The sequence below is a fragment of the Dendropsophus ebraccatus genome, chromosome 11, assembly GCF_027789765.1.
Source record: "Dendropsophus ebraccatus isolate aDenEbr1 chromosome 11, aDenEbr1.pat, whole genome shotgun sequence".
NCBI lineage: Eukaryota > Metazoa > Chordata > Amphibia > Anura > Hylidae > Dendropsophus > Dendropsophus ebraccatus.
Window position 1 is genome coordinate 25,252,849 of NC_091464.1, and position 17,578 is coordinate 25,270,426.

Below are 17,578 nucleotides of genomic sequence, written 5' to 3' on the forward strand. Positions count from 1 at the left end.
TCCCCCTAGTGGCAGTCACTATGAAATATGAAAAATTAGATTTAAATTTTTTGAACTGCAGCTCTGTTCCCACGCAAAGCGCTGGTTTATGACCAAGCACCGGCCAAGGCGGAATCACGTGAGGTGGCCCAGCCCCAGTGGGGGGAATTCCCCGCCCCTCTACGATGCAGGCCACCAACCTCCAGTGCTTCAGGCCTGGCCGGTGCCCGGTAATAGACATAATAGATCAAAATCTATCATGTTTGCAGAATGTATCCTTCGGGATCAATTCACCCAACATATGCCAACTAAATGATGCTATATAGAGAGTTACAGTAGAAATGTCAGTCTCCTGTAAATTCTGTGAGGGAAATCCCAATGCAATGTAAATGGACCCCACCCCCTTTTTTTTTTTTTTTTAAAGAGGGGTTCTTCAGGCCTCTATTACACTTAGTTATAATCTGCTGAGTCAGGCCAATTCTCACTCCGTGTAATAAAGACAACAATTTTTGGCTGATCGGGTCTTTTGGTCCTGACCTAAAATAATTGTCCGCTAACTACGTGTAATAGCGACGCTCTACCAATAGCTGAAGAATGTACTGTACATCAAATACAGTGGCAATCTTTTTTTAGAGTGACTTGGATTGAGAGCTTTTTTCAAAATTGTAACTTTGTTTAAGAGCACCATGTACTGGGTGGGAGGGCGAGTGAGGGAGAGGTTTACAGCACTGTAATCTGACCTAGGAAGTCTCCCTCGCCTTCCAATCCATAGCAGATCCACTTCAGGCTGGGGCTTACATTAGGAGACAGGACTGTGGAGGTAATCTCTCCATAGCTGTAACCCCTCTCTCCCCGGACGGAGAGTGCTGCTATACTGTGCCCACATCTGCCCTGCTCATTTCTCCATGCTCCCTGCAGTCTCTGTCAGCCTTTGTGTTTCCCATCCTCTCCATTACTGTACAGTAACTTATATGACAGATTCAGCTATTTCTAAAGGTTTGTTTCATTTGTTTAACATGTTATTCAGAATGAGAAAAAAAACATTTTTGCGTGGAACCATTTGTTTGCATTTCAATTATTTGTTATGGTAAAATTTGCTTTGAGAGTGATTTGGATTACAAGCGCAGTACTGGAACAAATTATGCTCGTAATCCTATTTGGACATCGCTAAGGAAATATATACACCCACAGCTCTTGCTGCACAATGGTCAAGCTGTGTAACAGCAGATCGGGCTGTGTATTGCAGGTAGCCGAGAGTCAATTGGGGGGGGGGGGGGGGTTGGGATTGCACAGGCACTGGGGAGAGAGCCAAGCAGCACTGGGAGGGGGGGGGGAATGACGCTGGACGCTTCAGGTACATACACTTGGGTCGTGACGTCACTTTATAAAAATATTTTTTAAAGACAGTGAAACCTGCCTGATCTACTAAATTGAGGGAAATAACACTATGTGCATTTCCCATAATTAGTGTATATTAGGAATTTATCTAACTTTGCTTATGTAATAACATACTAAAAATACATTTTGCCTTGAGTTCTCCTTTAAAGCTTACAGTGCCATATCTGTGTGTCATTCAAGGTGGGTGGTTGCGTGACAGTGGTGTGGTAACGGAAAAAGGGCTAGGGCTTATTTTCAGGGTAGGTCTTATTTTCAGATAAACGCTATATGCCCCTACATTGTATCCCACACAGTAGTTAGCTGCCACACTGTATGTCCTTGCTTGGCTCCAAAACCGTAAGTTCCCTGGTAGTTAGGCCTAAATACTGTATACCTCCCATCCCCCTTTTTAGTTGTTCACCCATTTTCAAGCTTTTATTTTCTCACTGTAACATGTCAATTGTTCACTACAGCTTGAAAAAGGCAGCACAGAGTTCGAGGGCAGCAGGGTGAGAAGTGCCTTGCTACTACTGTAAATTTGCTTATCTCTACAGAGGAGTTTAATCGATGGCATTTACTTGTTTTAGTAACAGACAATGCAGCAATTGATGGAACGTTGTTTTATTGTTGGTAAGATGTACTTAATCAAAGAGTCCAAATCCCATGTCTTCATCAGACTCTTCAGATTCTTCCTTCTTTTCTTCTTCTTTCTTTTCTGTAGTGGAAAAATAAATAAATAAAAGTTTAGTTACAAAAAACAAATAATGTTGTATATTCACATTAAAGAAACGATACATGGGACCGGCGTTTGGAGATGAATCAGAAAACGTCTTTATTGCGTGACCCATAAAAACAGACACAAGCGGACTTCTCACAGAAATGTCAACACGTTTCTGGTGTGAACCCTAAGGGTACGTGCACACTCTGGAATCGCGCTGGAAAACCTGTTGCGGATTCCGCAGCTGCATGAGTCTCCACCCATTCCATAGACTCCATTCTATGCACGGGCGGATTCCGCTGTCCGTCCCAAGAATTAACCTGTTCAAAGAATGAACCTGAAACATCAAACCAACTCCATTAAATAAAATGCTACAGATACACTTAGTAACAGCAATGCATGTTCATACATATTTAACGGATAAAAATTGTTACATCGTATTTATACATGTCATGGCCATGGGAAGTTGGAGGAACATTAATCAAATAGTTGCAATTCCCAGCGCTGAGGCCAATGGGTTAAATCAGCGCCAGGAATTGCAACTATATGATTAATGTTCCTCGAACTCCCCATGGCCATGACATGTATAAATGCCATGTAACAATAATTTGTATCCGGTAAATATGTATAAACATGCATTGCTGTTACTAAGTGTATCTTTAGCATTGTTTTTAATTGAGTTGCTTTGTACATTGGTTCAAAGTCTTTCACAGGTGCAGCAGATCACATCCTAAAGTCAGAAGAAGGAAGTGCTGTGTGTTTAAAAAGTTTACTCATTTGAAAGTCTACCTTTCATGATTAAGGGTGCGTTCACACCAGAAACGCATTGACATTTCTGTAAGAAGATTGTTGATGCGTCTGTGGTTTTATGGGTCACGCAATAAAGAAGCTTTCTGATTCACCTGCAAACTCTGGTCCCGTGTATCGTTTGAGAGATTCAAGCACTGGTTGGAGTGGCGGCCTGTGCAAAGCAGCCTATGTGCCTGGTGAGCTGGCTGCTACTACTGTATTCTACATTCACATTAAATCCCCATGCGAGGAGCTCTGTATCACAAAAACTCATTATAGCAGAATCTATGAGCCACCATCCTATGTATTAAGACTGTAGGATACAGTAGATTTCCTGAAAAAGGTGAGGGGGCTGTAATAGCTGCAGAGGATACCAGCTCCACTCTAAGGCTATGTTCCCATTACGTACTGATAAGCTAAAACAACGTCCGGAATAAACGTTCATAATAATTTCTGTCTATTGTTTAACAGACGTTCTTTGCAACCTTTAGTACATTGTGGGAACACAGCCTAACAATGGCTTTGGAATAAACTATAGACAAGCATATGTGGATGTAATGCTCAAGTGCCCAATTACTTATGTACATTGTAAACTGCAAAAGATCTATACAAAGCAAAATTTTCGCAATTCGGCATACGTTTAATCTTTTCATAATCACCATCTGGGCATAACCATGGAAAAAAAAAAAAAAAAAAAAAAAAAGTCTGAAAAGGCTAAATGTTTAAGATGATGGAACCTGAAATTAGCAGTTCATCTATAATGATCTTACCTGGTGCGGCAGCTCCGCCAGCAGCTGGAGCAGCAGATGCAGGAGCAGCAGCCACAGCGCCACCAGATGGTACTGAACATAGCTTGGAAAGACCTACGAAGAAAGAAAAAAGAAAATTCAATTGTACAGTCCAACCAGTCTTAGATGACTTGTTCCATCTCTCTTAAAGGTGTCCTCCAGCGGGGTTGGGGCCCTTTTTTTGCTGGGACCGGGGACGAGGGAAAAGACGTGCACTCACCTCCCCGGTTCCAGCGGCAGGTCCCGCATTGCGGCGCTCCGGTCTGCCGGTGACGTCTCAGGTCCGCTCATCCACTCCAAGAAGGAGGCGGGATCTGTTTCAAGTCCGCTCAGATCCCGCCTCTGTCACTGAGTGGCTGAGCGGACCATAAACGTATTGTCTCGGGCCAGCGTCAGACACCCAGAAGCGGCCTGGAATCGGGGAGGTGAGTGGACGTCTTTTCCCTCGACCACCTCCTCCCCGGTTCTAGCAAAAAAGTGCCCTCCCGCTGGAGTACCCCTTTAAGCAGAAATAAAGACCTGTTGACATGTAGCAGCTATCCTTAGGGCCCTATTCCACGGGCCGAGCAACGATGTAAACGAGCGCAGATCTGCTAGATCCACGCTCGTTTACTGGGCCTATTCCACGGCCCCGATCGTGAAACAAGGGCTGCAAGGACATAGTTACCGATGTCCTTGCAGCCCTTGTTTCATACATTACCTGTCCGGGCTGCATGTTTTCTCCCGCTCCGGCGTTTCCGGCCACTGATTGGCTTAGCGGTCTGTAAGTTCAGACAGCCCCGCAGCCGATGCTGCGGCGCGGGATCGGGAGAAGACCTGCGCCTGGACAGGTAATGTATGGTTCTGCTGAAATAGTCGGTCGCCGCCGCGCACCGCTATTCAACCGAAGTGATGCGCATGTGGCGAACACCGATTTTAGGTCTGAACCTAAATGAACGATCAGCTGATGACAGGATCATCGGCTGATCGTTCTCTCTATTCCACTGAGCGAAAATCGGCCAAATCGGGCCGATTATCGCTCCTGTGGAATAGGGCCCTTACTTGGGACAGTCTAAATCAAGGTTATATCTGGCAGTGTAAATCCACCACCACGATAAGGACTCGTCTTGGCAATGATGCCCGATGAGCCAATTACTGAAAGACAGGACAGCACTGGGAACAGTAATTGGCTGTGCCTGCCGAGGCATGGCCATCTCGGAAGCAGCGGTGAGAATATTCATGTTAGGGAACCAGAGACACCGACACAGGCTATACCCACGTTTTCCAAGTCCCAGAAGTTGTACCCTCACCTATCACGAAGGGACAACATACCCATAAGCCAGGAATACCCATTTAAAAGGGTACTTTGGGCATTAAAAAAAAAAAAAAAAAAAAAAACCTGGGACGACAGGAAGTGGTGGGAACATAACAAAATTACACCTACTTGTCCTGGTGCCCTTGCAGTCTCAGTGCCACCAATCACCCTCTGATCTCTCGTATTGTCACAACCCCATAGGGTGACTGCAGAGTTGTCCTGCCTCAGTCACTGACTAAGTGACACCACAGGACACCAGTGGGCAGTGGCAATGTGGGAACACTGGGGTGGGCAACTTGATTATGTTCTCACCACCTCCTGCAGTGCTTTTTTTTTTAACCTTACTCAGAGTTCCCCTTTAAATTTATTTGAAGCAATAAGTATAGAATACCTGAATTGATCAGCTCATCAAGGTTTTTCCCACCAAGTTCAGACACCACCTAAAAGAAAAAAAAAAAAAAAAAAAAAGGTTTTTCGTCAGATGACCAACCCATGGTAGAATGAAAGGTCAACTCATCAGCCTCTATAGCAAAACAGCAGACAGTTTGGCACTGTTATTCCACGGTCAAATTTGAAAAATAAAAATACAAAAACAATATAAACAAAAAGGCAACTGGCCCTCTAACTTCTTTGTCTATTCTAGAAGGGACTAGGTTAAGAGAACACCAACTCTATCTCTAGTTCAATCCCTGATCTTGACCCATGATCTAGCACTATTATTGTATTGCTACAGATAAGTATGATGTGTTCTTGCTGCCAACCATGAATATCTGTTGCTTCTCCTATCTTTGTCAGGGCAATTGCCAAATATATTAAATCATATCCTGCAGCAGATCAGGTGTGTGAAGGCACCCTTAATGCTTTTTTCCCCTCATTTTTTAACCTTCTTGTCTCTGTATGGTACATTTATGTCTTAAAATAACTGAAGCGTACATGATTTGCTGAACAAAAGTCCCTTGCACATCCAGGCTTAAAAAAAACAAAAAAAAACATGGCTACTTTCTCTTAGAAGGTGCACCACCCTTATGCTCAGTTTGGATGTAGTTTTGCAATTTAGTACCATTGAAGGGAACAGCGCTTAATTTTAATATTGCATACCACCTAAAAGACAGGGGTGATGCTGTTTTTGCAAGAAAGTAGTTGTCTGTTTTCTAATCATGGATAACCCCTATAATTTTATGGCCATAACAATTATGGATGTAGAGTTAATATCAGTAAGAGACATGGGACAAAAGTGCTCATAATGTAAAGGTACTATGCTCATGAATGGCCAACAGCTCTTCACTATGATAAGTCTGCCTACGTAACCTCCTACATCACAGATGTATACCATTGAGGTCCCCAGTTGTGCACATTCAGTTCACTATTCACTATAAACAGAGTAAGTAATTTTGCTGGGCTCCACAGTGAAGGCAGACGCCCTTTTCAGGCCAGAAAAATGACACCATCTACTCTGAAACTGATCCAAAGAAGTCACTCGCAGATCACATATTGTACACTGAAGTGAGTGAGCATGCAGCAGTCTACATTGGGAAACCATTTGGCTGACTTAGGGTGCGTTTACACAGGCAGATTTATCTGACCAATTTTGGAAGCCAAAGTCAGGAATGGACTTGAAAAGACAGGGAATCTCAGTCTTTCCTTTATGATCTGCACCCTGTGTATAGTCTGTTCCTGGCTTTGGCTTAAAAAAAAAATCTGTCAGATAAATCTCTGTGTAAACACACCATTAGGGTCCATTTACACAGAAAGATTATCTGCCAAAGATTTGAAGCCAAAGCCAGGAATGGACTATAAACAGAGATCAGGTCATACAGGAAAGACTGAGATTTCTCCCCTTTCAAATCCATTCCTGGCTTTGACTTCAAATCTTTGGCAGATAATCTGTCAGATAAGCTTTCTGTGTAAATGGACCCTTACATACTTGCATAGTAATCTTAAAGGAAACCAATCAGCCCAATTGGGACAATTTGGTTCCCTGCAGCAATGTATAAAGCTCCTGTGCAGCTTGTGGCACGCATCGCCGCAGCTCCAGCAGCTTTGTACTCCAGAAAATAAAGTTTAATCCCCCTGCGCAGCAGGGAGAGATGGGGAAGGTAATGATGTGGGCAGCTCACTGCCCGTGTCTAGTCACCAGTCTATCCCTGTGAGCGTGGTTGGAGGGGATGATTGACAGGGAGGCGCCAGTAACAGGCCTTTCTGCCTGTCACCCATCCCTGCGGACCACGCTGACTAGACACGGGCAGGGAGCCACCCTGATGACTACCTGCCCCGCAACGGGGAATTAAACTTTATTTTCTGGGGTACAAAGCTGCTGCTGCAGCCGCTACGTGCCGCAGGCTGCACAGGAGTTTTATATAGTGCTGCAGGGAGCCAAATCCGCTCAATTGGACTGATTGGTTCTCTTTAAAAAAGGGTGAAGATACTTTTTGTAATACACTCACCTTGTCGACGCGGTCTTCATCAGCATCAACTCCGACACTGGACAAGATTTTCTTGATGTCTTTTGCTGATGGACTGCTGTTACCACCAAGGGTGGCAAGCAGGTAAGCGGCCACGTAACGCATTCTGCAATCCCAAGGAAAACCACATTGAGTACCATAGAGAAAAATTTACGGTAACATTCAGACATAACTATTAACCTTGCCTTATCACAAGATAAATACGTATCACACGCCTACAGATTAGTTGGTAGTGTTTGCTGGGAGTCCGACTACTGGGACAACCAGCAGTCATAAGGGTACAAACCCACTTGACGTATTTGCTGCGTGAATCAATCAGTCTTAAAAATAAGCAGGCAAAATGCAGGTTGGCTTTATACGATTGTTCTGCGTTAAAATACGCAATTGCGTATTTTTGAAGCGTGAAGCTTGTTGTTAGCAAAGCATCAGTTGTTAACAATCTGTGCGAAAAACGCATGTAGCTTCACGCTTCAGAAATACGCAATTGCGTATTTTAACGCAGAACAATTGTATAAAGCCAACCTGCGTTTTGCCTGCTTATTTTTAAGACTGATTCACGCAGCAAATACGTCAAGTGGGTTTGTACCATAAGGATAAGGATCTGCAGAGTGCTGCACTCTCTGTCAGTGCCGGATGGAGTAAGAGTGCGCAGCTTTGTGCAAGCAGGGAAACTGGGTCAGCCTTATACACAGTGGATATCCGATGCAGCCTACACCTGGCATTCTGTGACCAGCATAGGAGGTCACTCTGGTGTTGGGCATTTACCCCCTTGGATGCAGCGCAATTGTGGAGTGCCTACTGTGTCACAGAGAGGGGTCTTCTGAAAGGCTCCATGGCTGCCATGTCAGATCTGCTATTACAGCCTGCACTGCACAACATAAGTGACTGAACTAGGGCTGGGCGGTATACCGTGAAAATACTGATACCGTCTCTGGCGTCGGTTAACCGACCTCAACTTTGCCAGGACGGTATCTGCGGTATTTCCCATGTTTGTGTGCTGAGCAGCGACGCAGGGATGCCGGCAGCCAGGCAGGATGTGGCTGCAGCGGATCGGATGAAGGATCACTGAGCTCTGACACTACAGCCTGGGGAGAGCAGCGGCCAAGTGCAGCCTCTAAGTGTCCTGCGCTCTCCTCCTGGGCCTCTCTCCCCGGTCAGCACATGCAGCACAGAGCCGAGGACCGGACTGCTTCTGCTGGAGTGACCGCTCTGCCCCCTCCCCCTCCTGTCACTGCCAGGACCCGTCCTTTCAAACAGGGCAATTGCCGCACAGAGCAGTGACCTGGAGCCAGAGCGGTTCCAGAGGCTCCAGTCACTGTGCACTGCCACACTTCTCCCCCTCCGAGTAACTAACAGCAGCAGCTCTCATGAGGTAACCTCTTCCTACTGTGTGCCGCTGCCGTCCACACAGCCCTCCCCCGTCACCAGTCTCCGGGAGGTACACTCTACAGCCGCAGGGTTGTAAATCATTCCCCCCCCCAGGCCAGATAACTATCGAAGCTGGGATAGGGACAGTGTCTGTGTAGCAGCAGGTTATTGCACGGAGGAGCCGCTTTCTTGTTTAGCTGCCATGCTCTGTCTATTATCACTGACACCCGAGGCAGAGGCTAAAGGAGGCAGCGGTTTCTCAATTCTCTATGTACACAGAGCATAGCAGAGCTGTCTCAGTTCATGGACACTAAAATAGCAGAGCTGTCTCAGTAGTCTCCTGTGTGTAGAGACCTGTCCCCCCTCCTATGTGTATATACAGAGACCTGTCCCCCCTCTTGTGTGTGTGTGTATATACAGAGACCTGTCCCCCCTCCTATGTGTATATACAGAGACCTGTCCCCCCTCCTATGTGTATATACAGAGACCTGTCCCCCCTCTTGTGTGTGTGTATAAACAGAGACCTGTCCCCCCTCTTGTGTGTGTATATACACAGACCTGTCCCCCCTCTTGTGTGTGTGTATACAGAGACCTGTCCCCCCTCTTGTGTGTGTATATACAGAGACCTGTCCCCCCTCTTGTGTGTGTGTATACAGAGACCTGTCCCCCCTCTTGTGTGTGTGTATACAGAGACCTGTCCCCCCTCTTGTGTGTGTATATACAGAGACCTGTCCCCCCTCTTGTGTGTGTGTATATACAGAGACCTGTCCCCCCTCTTGTGTGTGTGTATATACAGAGACCTGTCCCCCCTCTTGTGTGTGTGTATATACAGAGACCTGTCCCCCCTCTTGTGTGTGTGTATATACAGAGACCTGTCCCCCCTCTTGTGTGTGTGTATATACAGAGACCTGTCCCCCCTCTTGTGTGTGTGTATATACAGAGACCTGTCCCCCCTCTTGTGTGTGTGTGTATATACAGAGACCTGTCCCCCCTCTTGTATAAATAGAGCTGTTTAAGGGTGTTCACATCACGTTTTTCTCCACAAGTCGGGCTACACGTCAGGAATCAGTGAAAAAAGGATGCGTGCAGCCCGACGTGCGACTGACGGCCACATTGACTTTAATGAGCAGGACAGAGTCATTATGTGACTGTGTTCTGCTCATTTGCTGAACGTACACGGCTTTTGTGCAGGACTCAAAAGCACGGTCGACTAGATCCTGCGCAAAAGCCGTGTACGTTCAGCAAATGAGCAGAACACAGTCACATAATAGCTCTGTCCTGCTCTTTAAAGTCAATGTGGCCATCATCTGGCCGTCGGCCACACGTTGGGCTGCACGTCCGCATCCTTTTTTCACTGATTGCTGACATGTAGCCCGACATGTGGAGAAAAACAAGATGTGAACATACCCTAACTCTGCTGAGACCCCTAATAATAACAAATAGACTAATTTCACAGCCTTGTGTTGCTGCTGAGTAAGTTACTTTTTTTTTTTTTTTTTTAAACAAAATATCCTGAGTTTGGCACAGACAAGTGGGTGTGGCTTACAAAGGGGCGTGTCATAATTATCGTTCAATTATCGTTACCGCAGCTACATGTGCGATAAACCGCGATATTGATTTAGGCCATTATCGCCCAGCCCTAGACTGAACCATTGCTGTAAAAGACTCATTTCACACCATGTTTTTGTGGCTTACAACGTGAATATACACAAAGAGGGACTCCCGATGGAAATCTCCACCATGTAACTATGATGTATGCTCCTTTTCACACAGACTGGCAATAATAATAACGTATACCAAATCGCACACTTTTTTTTTTGGCTACCACTGTATGGAATAGTGCAGAGGTTTCAACCAAACGGAGGATAAACGGACACTTTTGGCCTCTTTTGGGTTAATGGGGCCTATGGATACATTATGTGCCGTGACACCCGATGCACGTAGTGAGGAGACATCACCAATGTGTATAAAAAGAGCCTACAGGGTTGAAGAAGCATAAGAAGTTTCCATATTATATAATTCTTAAAACAATCTAAATCAGTCATGTCAAATTCTGGCCCGTGGTGCCATTATTTTTGGCCCGCTGAGCTTTTCCATTGCTGTATTAAATCTGGCCCGCCTGACGTTGCAGCAGATTATAATATGGGTGGCCCGGACAGATGCTCAGACTGTCTACTGTATAAGAGACTATGTGGAGGGCTGGCTACCATATAGGAGACTATGTGGAGGGCTGGCTACCATATAGGAGACTATGTGGAGGGCTGGCTACCATATAGGAGACTATGTGGAGGGCTGGCTACCATATAGGAGACTATGTGGAGGGCTGGCTACCATATAGGAGACTATGTGGAGGGCTGGCTACCATATAGGAGACTATGTGGAGGGCTGGCTACCATATAGGAGACTATGTGGAGGGCTGGCTACCATATAGGAGACTATGTGGAGGGCTGGCTACCATATAGGAGACTATGTGGAGGGCTGGCTACCATATAGGAGACTATGTGGAGGGCTGGCTACCATATAGGAGACTATGTGGAGGGCTGGCTACCATATAGGAGACTATGTGGAGGGCTGGCTACCATATAGGAGACTATGTGGAGGGCTGGCTACCATATAGGAGACTATGTGGAGGGCTGGCTACCATATAGGAGACTATGTGGAGGGCTGGCTACCATATAGGAGACTATGTGGAGGGCTGGCTACCATATAGGAGACTATGTGGAGGGCTGGCTACCATATAGGAGACTATGTGGAGGGCTGGCTACCATATAGGAGACTATGTGGAGGGCTGGCTACCATATAGGAGACTATGTGGAGGGCTGGCTACCATATAGGAGACTATGTGGAGGGCTGGCTACCATATAGGAGACTATGTGGAGGGCTGGCTACCATATAGGAGACTATGTGGAGGGCTGGCTACCATATAGGAGACTATGTGGAGGGCTGGCTACCATATAGGAGACTATGTGGAGGGCTGGCTACCATATAGGAGACTATGTGGAGGGCTGGCTACCATATAGGAGACTATGTGGAGGGCTGGCTACCATATAGGAGACTATGTGGAGGGCTGGCTACCATATAGGAGACTATGTGGAGGGCTGGCTACCATATAGGAGACTATGTGGAGGGCTGGCTACCATATAGGAGACTATGTGGAGGGCTGGCTACCATATAGGAGACTATGTGGAGGGCTGGCTACCATATAGGAGACTATGTGGAGGGCTGGCTACCATATAGGAGACTATGTGGAGGGCTGGCTACCATATAGGAGACTATGTGGAGGGCTGGCTACCATATAGGAGACTATGTGGAGGGCTGGCTACCATATAGGAGACTATGTGGAGGGCTGGCTACCATATAGGAGACTATGTGGAGGGCTGGCTACCATATAGGAGACTATGTGGAGGGCTGGCTACCATATAGGAGACTATGTGGAGGGCTGGCTACCATATAGGAGACTATGTGGAGGGCTGGCTACCATATAGGAGACTATGTGGAGGGCTGGCTACCATATAGGAGACTATGTGGAGGGCTGGCTACCATATAGGAGACTATGTGGAGGGCTGGCTACCATATAGGAGACTATGTGGAGGGCTGGCTACCATATAGGAGACTATGTGGAGGGCTGGCTACCATATAGGAGACTATGTGGAGGGCTGGCTACCATATAGGAGACTATTTGGAGGGCTGGCTACCATATAGGAGACTATTTGGAGGGCTGGCTACCATATAGGAGACTATGTGGAGGGCTGGCTACCATATAGGAGACTATGTGGAGGGCTGGCTACCATATAGGAGACTATGTGGAGGGCTGGCTACCATATAGGAGACTATGTGGAGGGCTGGCTACCATATAGGAGACTATGTGGAGGGCTGGCTACCATATAGGAGACTATGTGGAGGGCTGGCTACCATATAGGAGACTATGTGGAGGGCTGGCTACCATATAGGAGACTATGTGGAGGGCTGGCTACCATATAGGAGACTATGTGGAGGGCTGGCTACCATATAGGAGACTATGTGGAGGGCTGGCTACCATATAGGAGACTATGTGGAGGGCTGGCTACCATATAGGAGACTATGTGGAGGGCTGGCTACCATATAGGAGACTATGTGGAGGGCTGGCTACCATATAGGAGACTATGTGGAGGGCTGGCTACCATATAGGAGACTATGTGGAGGGCTGGCTACCATATAGGAGACTATGTGGAGGGCTGGCTACCATATAGGAGACTATGTGGAGGGCTGGCTACCATATAGGAGACTATGTGGAGGGCTGGCTACCATATAGGAGACTATGTGGAGGGCTGGCTACCATATAGGAGACTATGTGGAGGGCTGGCTACCATATAGGAGACTATGTGGAGGGCTGGCTACCATATAGGAGACTATGTGGAGGGCTGGCTACCATATAGGAGACTATGTGGAGGGCTGGCTACCATATAGGAGACTATGTGGAGGGCTGGCTACCATATAGGAGACTATGTGGAGGGCTGGCTACCATATAGGAGACTATGTGGAGGGCTGGCTACCATATAGGAGACTATGTGGAGGGCTGGCTACCATATAGGAGACTATGTGGAGGGCTGGCTACCATATAGGAGACTATGTGGAGGGCTGGCTACCATATAGGAGACTATGTGGAGGGCTGGCTACCATATAGGAGACTATGTGGAGGGCTGGCTACCATATAGGAGACTATGTGGAGGGCTGGCTACCATATAGGAGACTATGTGGAGGGCTGGCTACCATATAGGAGACTATGTGGAGGGCTGGCTACCATATAGGAGACTATGTGGAGGGCTGGCTACCATATAGGAGACTATGTGGAGGGCTGGCTACCATATAGGAGACTATGTGGAGGGCTGGCTACCATATAGGAGACTATGTGGAGGGCTGGCTACCATATAGGAGACTATGTGGAGGGCTGGCTACCATATAGGAGACTATGTGGAGGGCTGGCTACCATATAGGAGACTATGTGGAGGGCTGGCTACCATATAGGAGACTATGTGGAGGGCTGGCTACCATATAGGAGACTATGTGGAGGGCTGGCTACCATATAGGAGACTATGTGGAGGGCTGGCTACCATATAGGAGACTATGTGGAGGGCTGGCTACCATATAGGAGACTATGTGGAGGGGCTGGCTACCATATAGGAGACTATGTGGAGGGCTGGCTACCATATAGGAGACTATGTGGAGGGCTGGCTACCATATAGGAGACTATGTGGAGGGCTGGCTACCATATAGGAGACTATGTGGAGGGCTGGCTACCATATAGGAGACTATGTGGAGGGCTGGCTACCATATAGGAGACTATGTGGAGGGCTGGCTACCATATAGGAGACTATGTGGAGGGCTGGCTACCATATAGGAGACTATGTGGAGGGCTGGCTACCATATAGGAGACTATGTGGAGGGCTGGCTACCATATAGGAGACTATGTGGAGGGCTGGCTACCATATAGGAGACTATGTGGAGGGCTGGCTACCATATAGGAGACTATGTGGAGGGCTGGCTACCATATAGGAGACTATGTGGAGGGCTGGCTACCATATAGGAGACTATGTGGAGGGCTGGCTACCATATAGGAGACTATGTGGAGGGCTGGCTACCATATAGGAGACTATGTGGAGGGCTGGCTACCATATAGGAGACTATGTGGAGGGCTGGCTACCATATAGGAGACTATGTGGAGGGCTGGCTACCATATAGGAGACTATGTGGAGGGCTGGCTACCATATAGGAGACTATGTGGAGGGCTGGCTACCATATAGGAGACTATGTGGAGGGCTGGCTACCATATAGGAGACTATGTGGAGGGCTGGCTACCATATAGGAGACTATGTGGAGGGCTGGCTACCATATAGGAGACTATGTGGAGGGCTGGCTACCATATAGGAGACTATGTGGAGGGCTGGCTACCATATAGGAGACTATGTGGAGGGCTGGCTACCATATAGGAGACTATGTGGAGGGCTGGCTACCATATAGGAGACTATGTGGAGGGCTGGCTACCATATAGGAGACTATTTGGAGGGCTGGCTACCATATAGGAGACTATTTGGAGGGCTGGCTACCATATAGGAGACTATTTGGAGGGCTGGCTACCATATAGGAGACTATTTGGAGGGCTGGCTACCATATAGGAGACTATTTGGAGGGCTGGCTACCATATAGGAGACTATTTGGAGGGCTGGCTACCATATAGGAGACTATTTGGAGGGCTGGCTACCATATAGGAGACTATTTGGAGGGCTGGCTACCATATAGGAGACTATTTGGAGGGCTGGCTACCATATAGGAGACTATTTGGAGGGCTGGCTACCATATAGGAGACTATTTGGAGGGCTGGCTACCATATAGGAGACTATTTGGAGGGCTGGCTACCATATAGGAGACTATTTGGAGGGCTGGCTACCATATAGGAGACTATTTGGAGGGCTGGCTACCATATAGGAGACTATTTGGAGGGCTGGCTACCATATAGGAGACTATTTGGAGGGCTGGCTACCATATAGGAGACTATTTGGAGGGCTGGCTACCATATAGGAGACTATTTGGAGGGCTGGCTACCATATAGGAGACTATTTGGAGGGCTGGCTACCATATAGGAGACTATTTGGAGGGCTGGCTACCATATAGGAGACTATTTGGAGGGCTGGCTACCATATAGGAGACTATTTGGAGGGCTGGCTACCATATAGGAGACTATTTGGAGGGCTGGCTACCATATAGGAGACTATTTGGAGGGCTGGCTACCATATAGGAGACTATTTGGAGGGCTGGCTACCATATAGGAGACTATTTGGAGGGCTGGCTACCATATAGGAGACTATTTGGAGGGCTGGCTACCATATAGGAGACTATTTGGAGGGCTGGCTACCATATAGGAGACTATTTGGAGGGCTGGCTACCATATAGGAGACTATTTGGAGGGCTGGCTACCATATAGGAGACTATTTGGAGGGCTGGCTACCATATAGGAGACTATTTGGAGGGCTGGCTACTATATAGGAGACTATTTGGAGGGCTGGCTACTATATAGGAGACTATTTGGAGGGCTGGCTACTATATAGGAGACTATTTGGAGGGCTGGCTACTATATAGGAGACTATTTGGAGGGCTGGCTACTATATAGGAGACTATTTGGAGGGCTGGCTACTATATAGGAGACTATTTGGAGGGCTGGCTACTATATAGGAGACTATTTGGAGGGCTGGCTACTATATAGGAGACTATTTGGAGGGCTGGCTACTATATAAGACTTTTAGGGACTGACTTCTATATAAGACAATTGGGGAGGACTGACTTCTATATAAGACTATTTTAGGTACGGACTTCTATATAAGACACTATTTGAAGGGCTAGCTTCTATATAAGAGACTATTTTAGGGACTGACTTCTATATAAGACTATTGGGGAGGGCTGGCTACTATATAAGACACTACTGGGGAGGGCTGGCTCCTATAAAAGACACTATTGGGGAGGTCTGGCTACTATATTAGGCACTATTAAAAGGGCTGGCTACTATGTGGGGCTCCAGTATTAGGTCTAGCTACTATGTGGGGCACTATTTGGGGTGGCTACTACATGGGGCACAATTATGGGATTACCCACTGCTTGAGGGATATAATGGGTAACTACCATGTGGTGACATTTACTTCAGGATAGGTAGTGCCAGGGACGCCGCATGCACTCATTAAATATAATGGTTGGCCCGTGGCTTTCTCCGATTTTTAAATTTTGGCCAACTGTATTTGACCCCCCTGATCTAAATCACCCTTTATTATAACACCAATAAAACTGATGGCGACTGATAAAAGCCCCCCCCCCCCCACACACACACAAAAAAAAGTAGCAGGAATTTTTTTTTTAATCAATTTTACCCCAGTCGAATTTATGATAAATAATGGGCGACAATAACTGCTCCTCATACAGCTCTGTGGGTGGGATTAAAAAAAAAAAAAAAAGAAAAAACTGATTGCGGCCTTAGGACAAGTGATCACTAATTTGTGGCTTTCCAGCTGCTGTAGGACTACAATTCCCAGCATGCCCTGCCTCCTGGCTGAGCCTGTGTGCTGGATACATGGACACCCGGCACATAGAGCAGGCTGGCTGTACACGTGCCGGGACCGCCGGGCTCACTCCTCCAGGCTGCCGGTAATATATCACATAACACCGCGGCCTCCCCGCCCCGTCCCCACATACACGCTGCCTCCGGTGCGGACAAGCAGCCCCGTAATACACTCACTTTAAGTCTGTGATAGACACGAAACGATGTGCACGCTCCTGTTCTTCGACTCCGAGAGGGAAAGAGAGAGCGAGCCACGGGGTTTCCAAGGCAAAGAACCAGGGGCAGTGGAGTTCAAAGGTCAAGTGCGAACGTCGTTTTAGATTTTAATTAAAGGCGCGGTTTCTGGGGTTTTATCACATTTTATAAGCAAAGCTGTCATTTTTGCCCGAAAAATCTATTTAATTCAGTGAAATAAGAACGTAATTGGCGGCGAGCATGCGCAGTACGGTGTCTTCGCTCATCACGCGTCCGGGGCGAACCACTTTGTTTGCGCATGCGCGTAGGAAACCCCGGAAGATTGTCGCCGGGGAAGTTGCAGTACCCTGCTGTGCATGGGTGTAGCCGGTAATAGGGAGCTGTGTATATGTGTGACAGAGAGGACGCCAGCAAGCTGTGGCCATGAGTCTTGATGGACGGGGCATTCAGTGCCTGACTGAGCATTTCAATAGTATTTTCATTATGTTTATGTAAGAAACTGATGAATTTGCAAGTAATTTTATTCCC

The 17,578-nt window shown here is 47.1% G+C and overlaps 1 protein-coding gene across 1 annotated transcript; it reads right to left on the reverse strand.

Annotated features, from left to right (window-relative positions):
• Positions 1 to 1,961: 1,961 nt before the first annotated feature.
• On the reverse strand, positions 1,962 to 17,142 carry LOC138767122 (large ribosomal subunit protein P2-like). The gene is made up of 5 exons (XM_069944391.1): positions 17,033 to 17,142; positions 7,390 to 7,513; positions 5,337 to 5,385; positions 3,634 to 3,726; positions 1,962 to 2,071 (listed from the first exon to the last, which is right to left on the reverse strand). Exons 2-5 carry the CDS (start codon positions 7,510 to 7,512, stop codon positions 1,998 to 2,000), a joined length of 339 nt encoding a protein of 112 aa, XP_069800492.1. The 5' UTR covers position 7,513; positions 17,033 to 17,142; the 3' UTR covers positions 1,962 to 1,997.
• Positions 17,143 to 17,578: the final 436 nt, after the last annotated feature.

Bases quoted from the DNA above. Each gene is read 5' to 3' on its own strand.
- LOC138767122 (XM_069944391.1), bottom strand. From the start codon at position 7,512: ATGCGTTACGTGGCCGCTTACCTGCTTGCCACCCTTGGTGGTAACAGC. The intron at 5,386-7,389 runs GTGAGTGTATTA...TTTTTCTTTTAG, and splicing joins ATGAAGACCGCGTCGACAAG to GTGGTGTCTGAACTTGGTGG. The intron at 3,727-5,336 runs GTATTCTATACT...CTTTCTTCGTAG, and splicing joins TGATGAGCTGATCAATTCAG to GTCTTTCCAAGCTATGTTCA.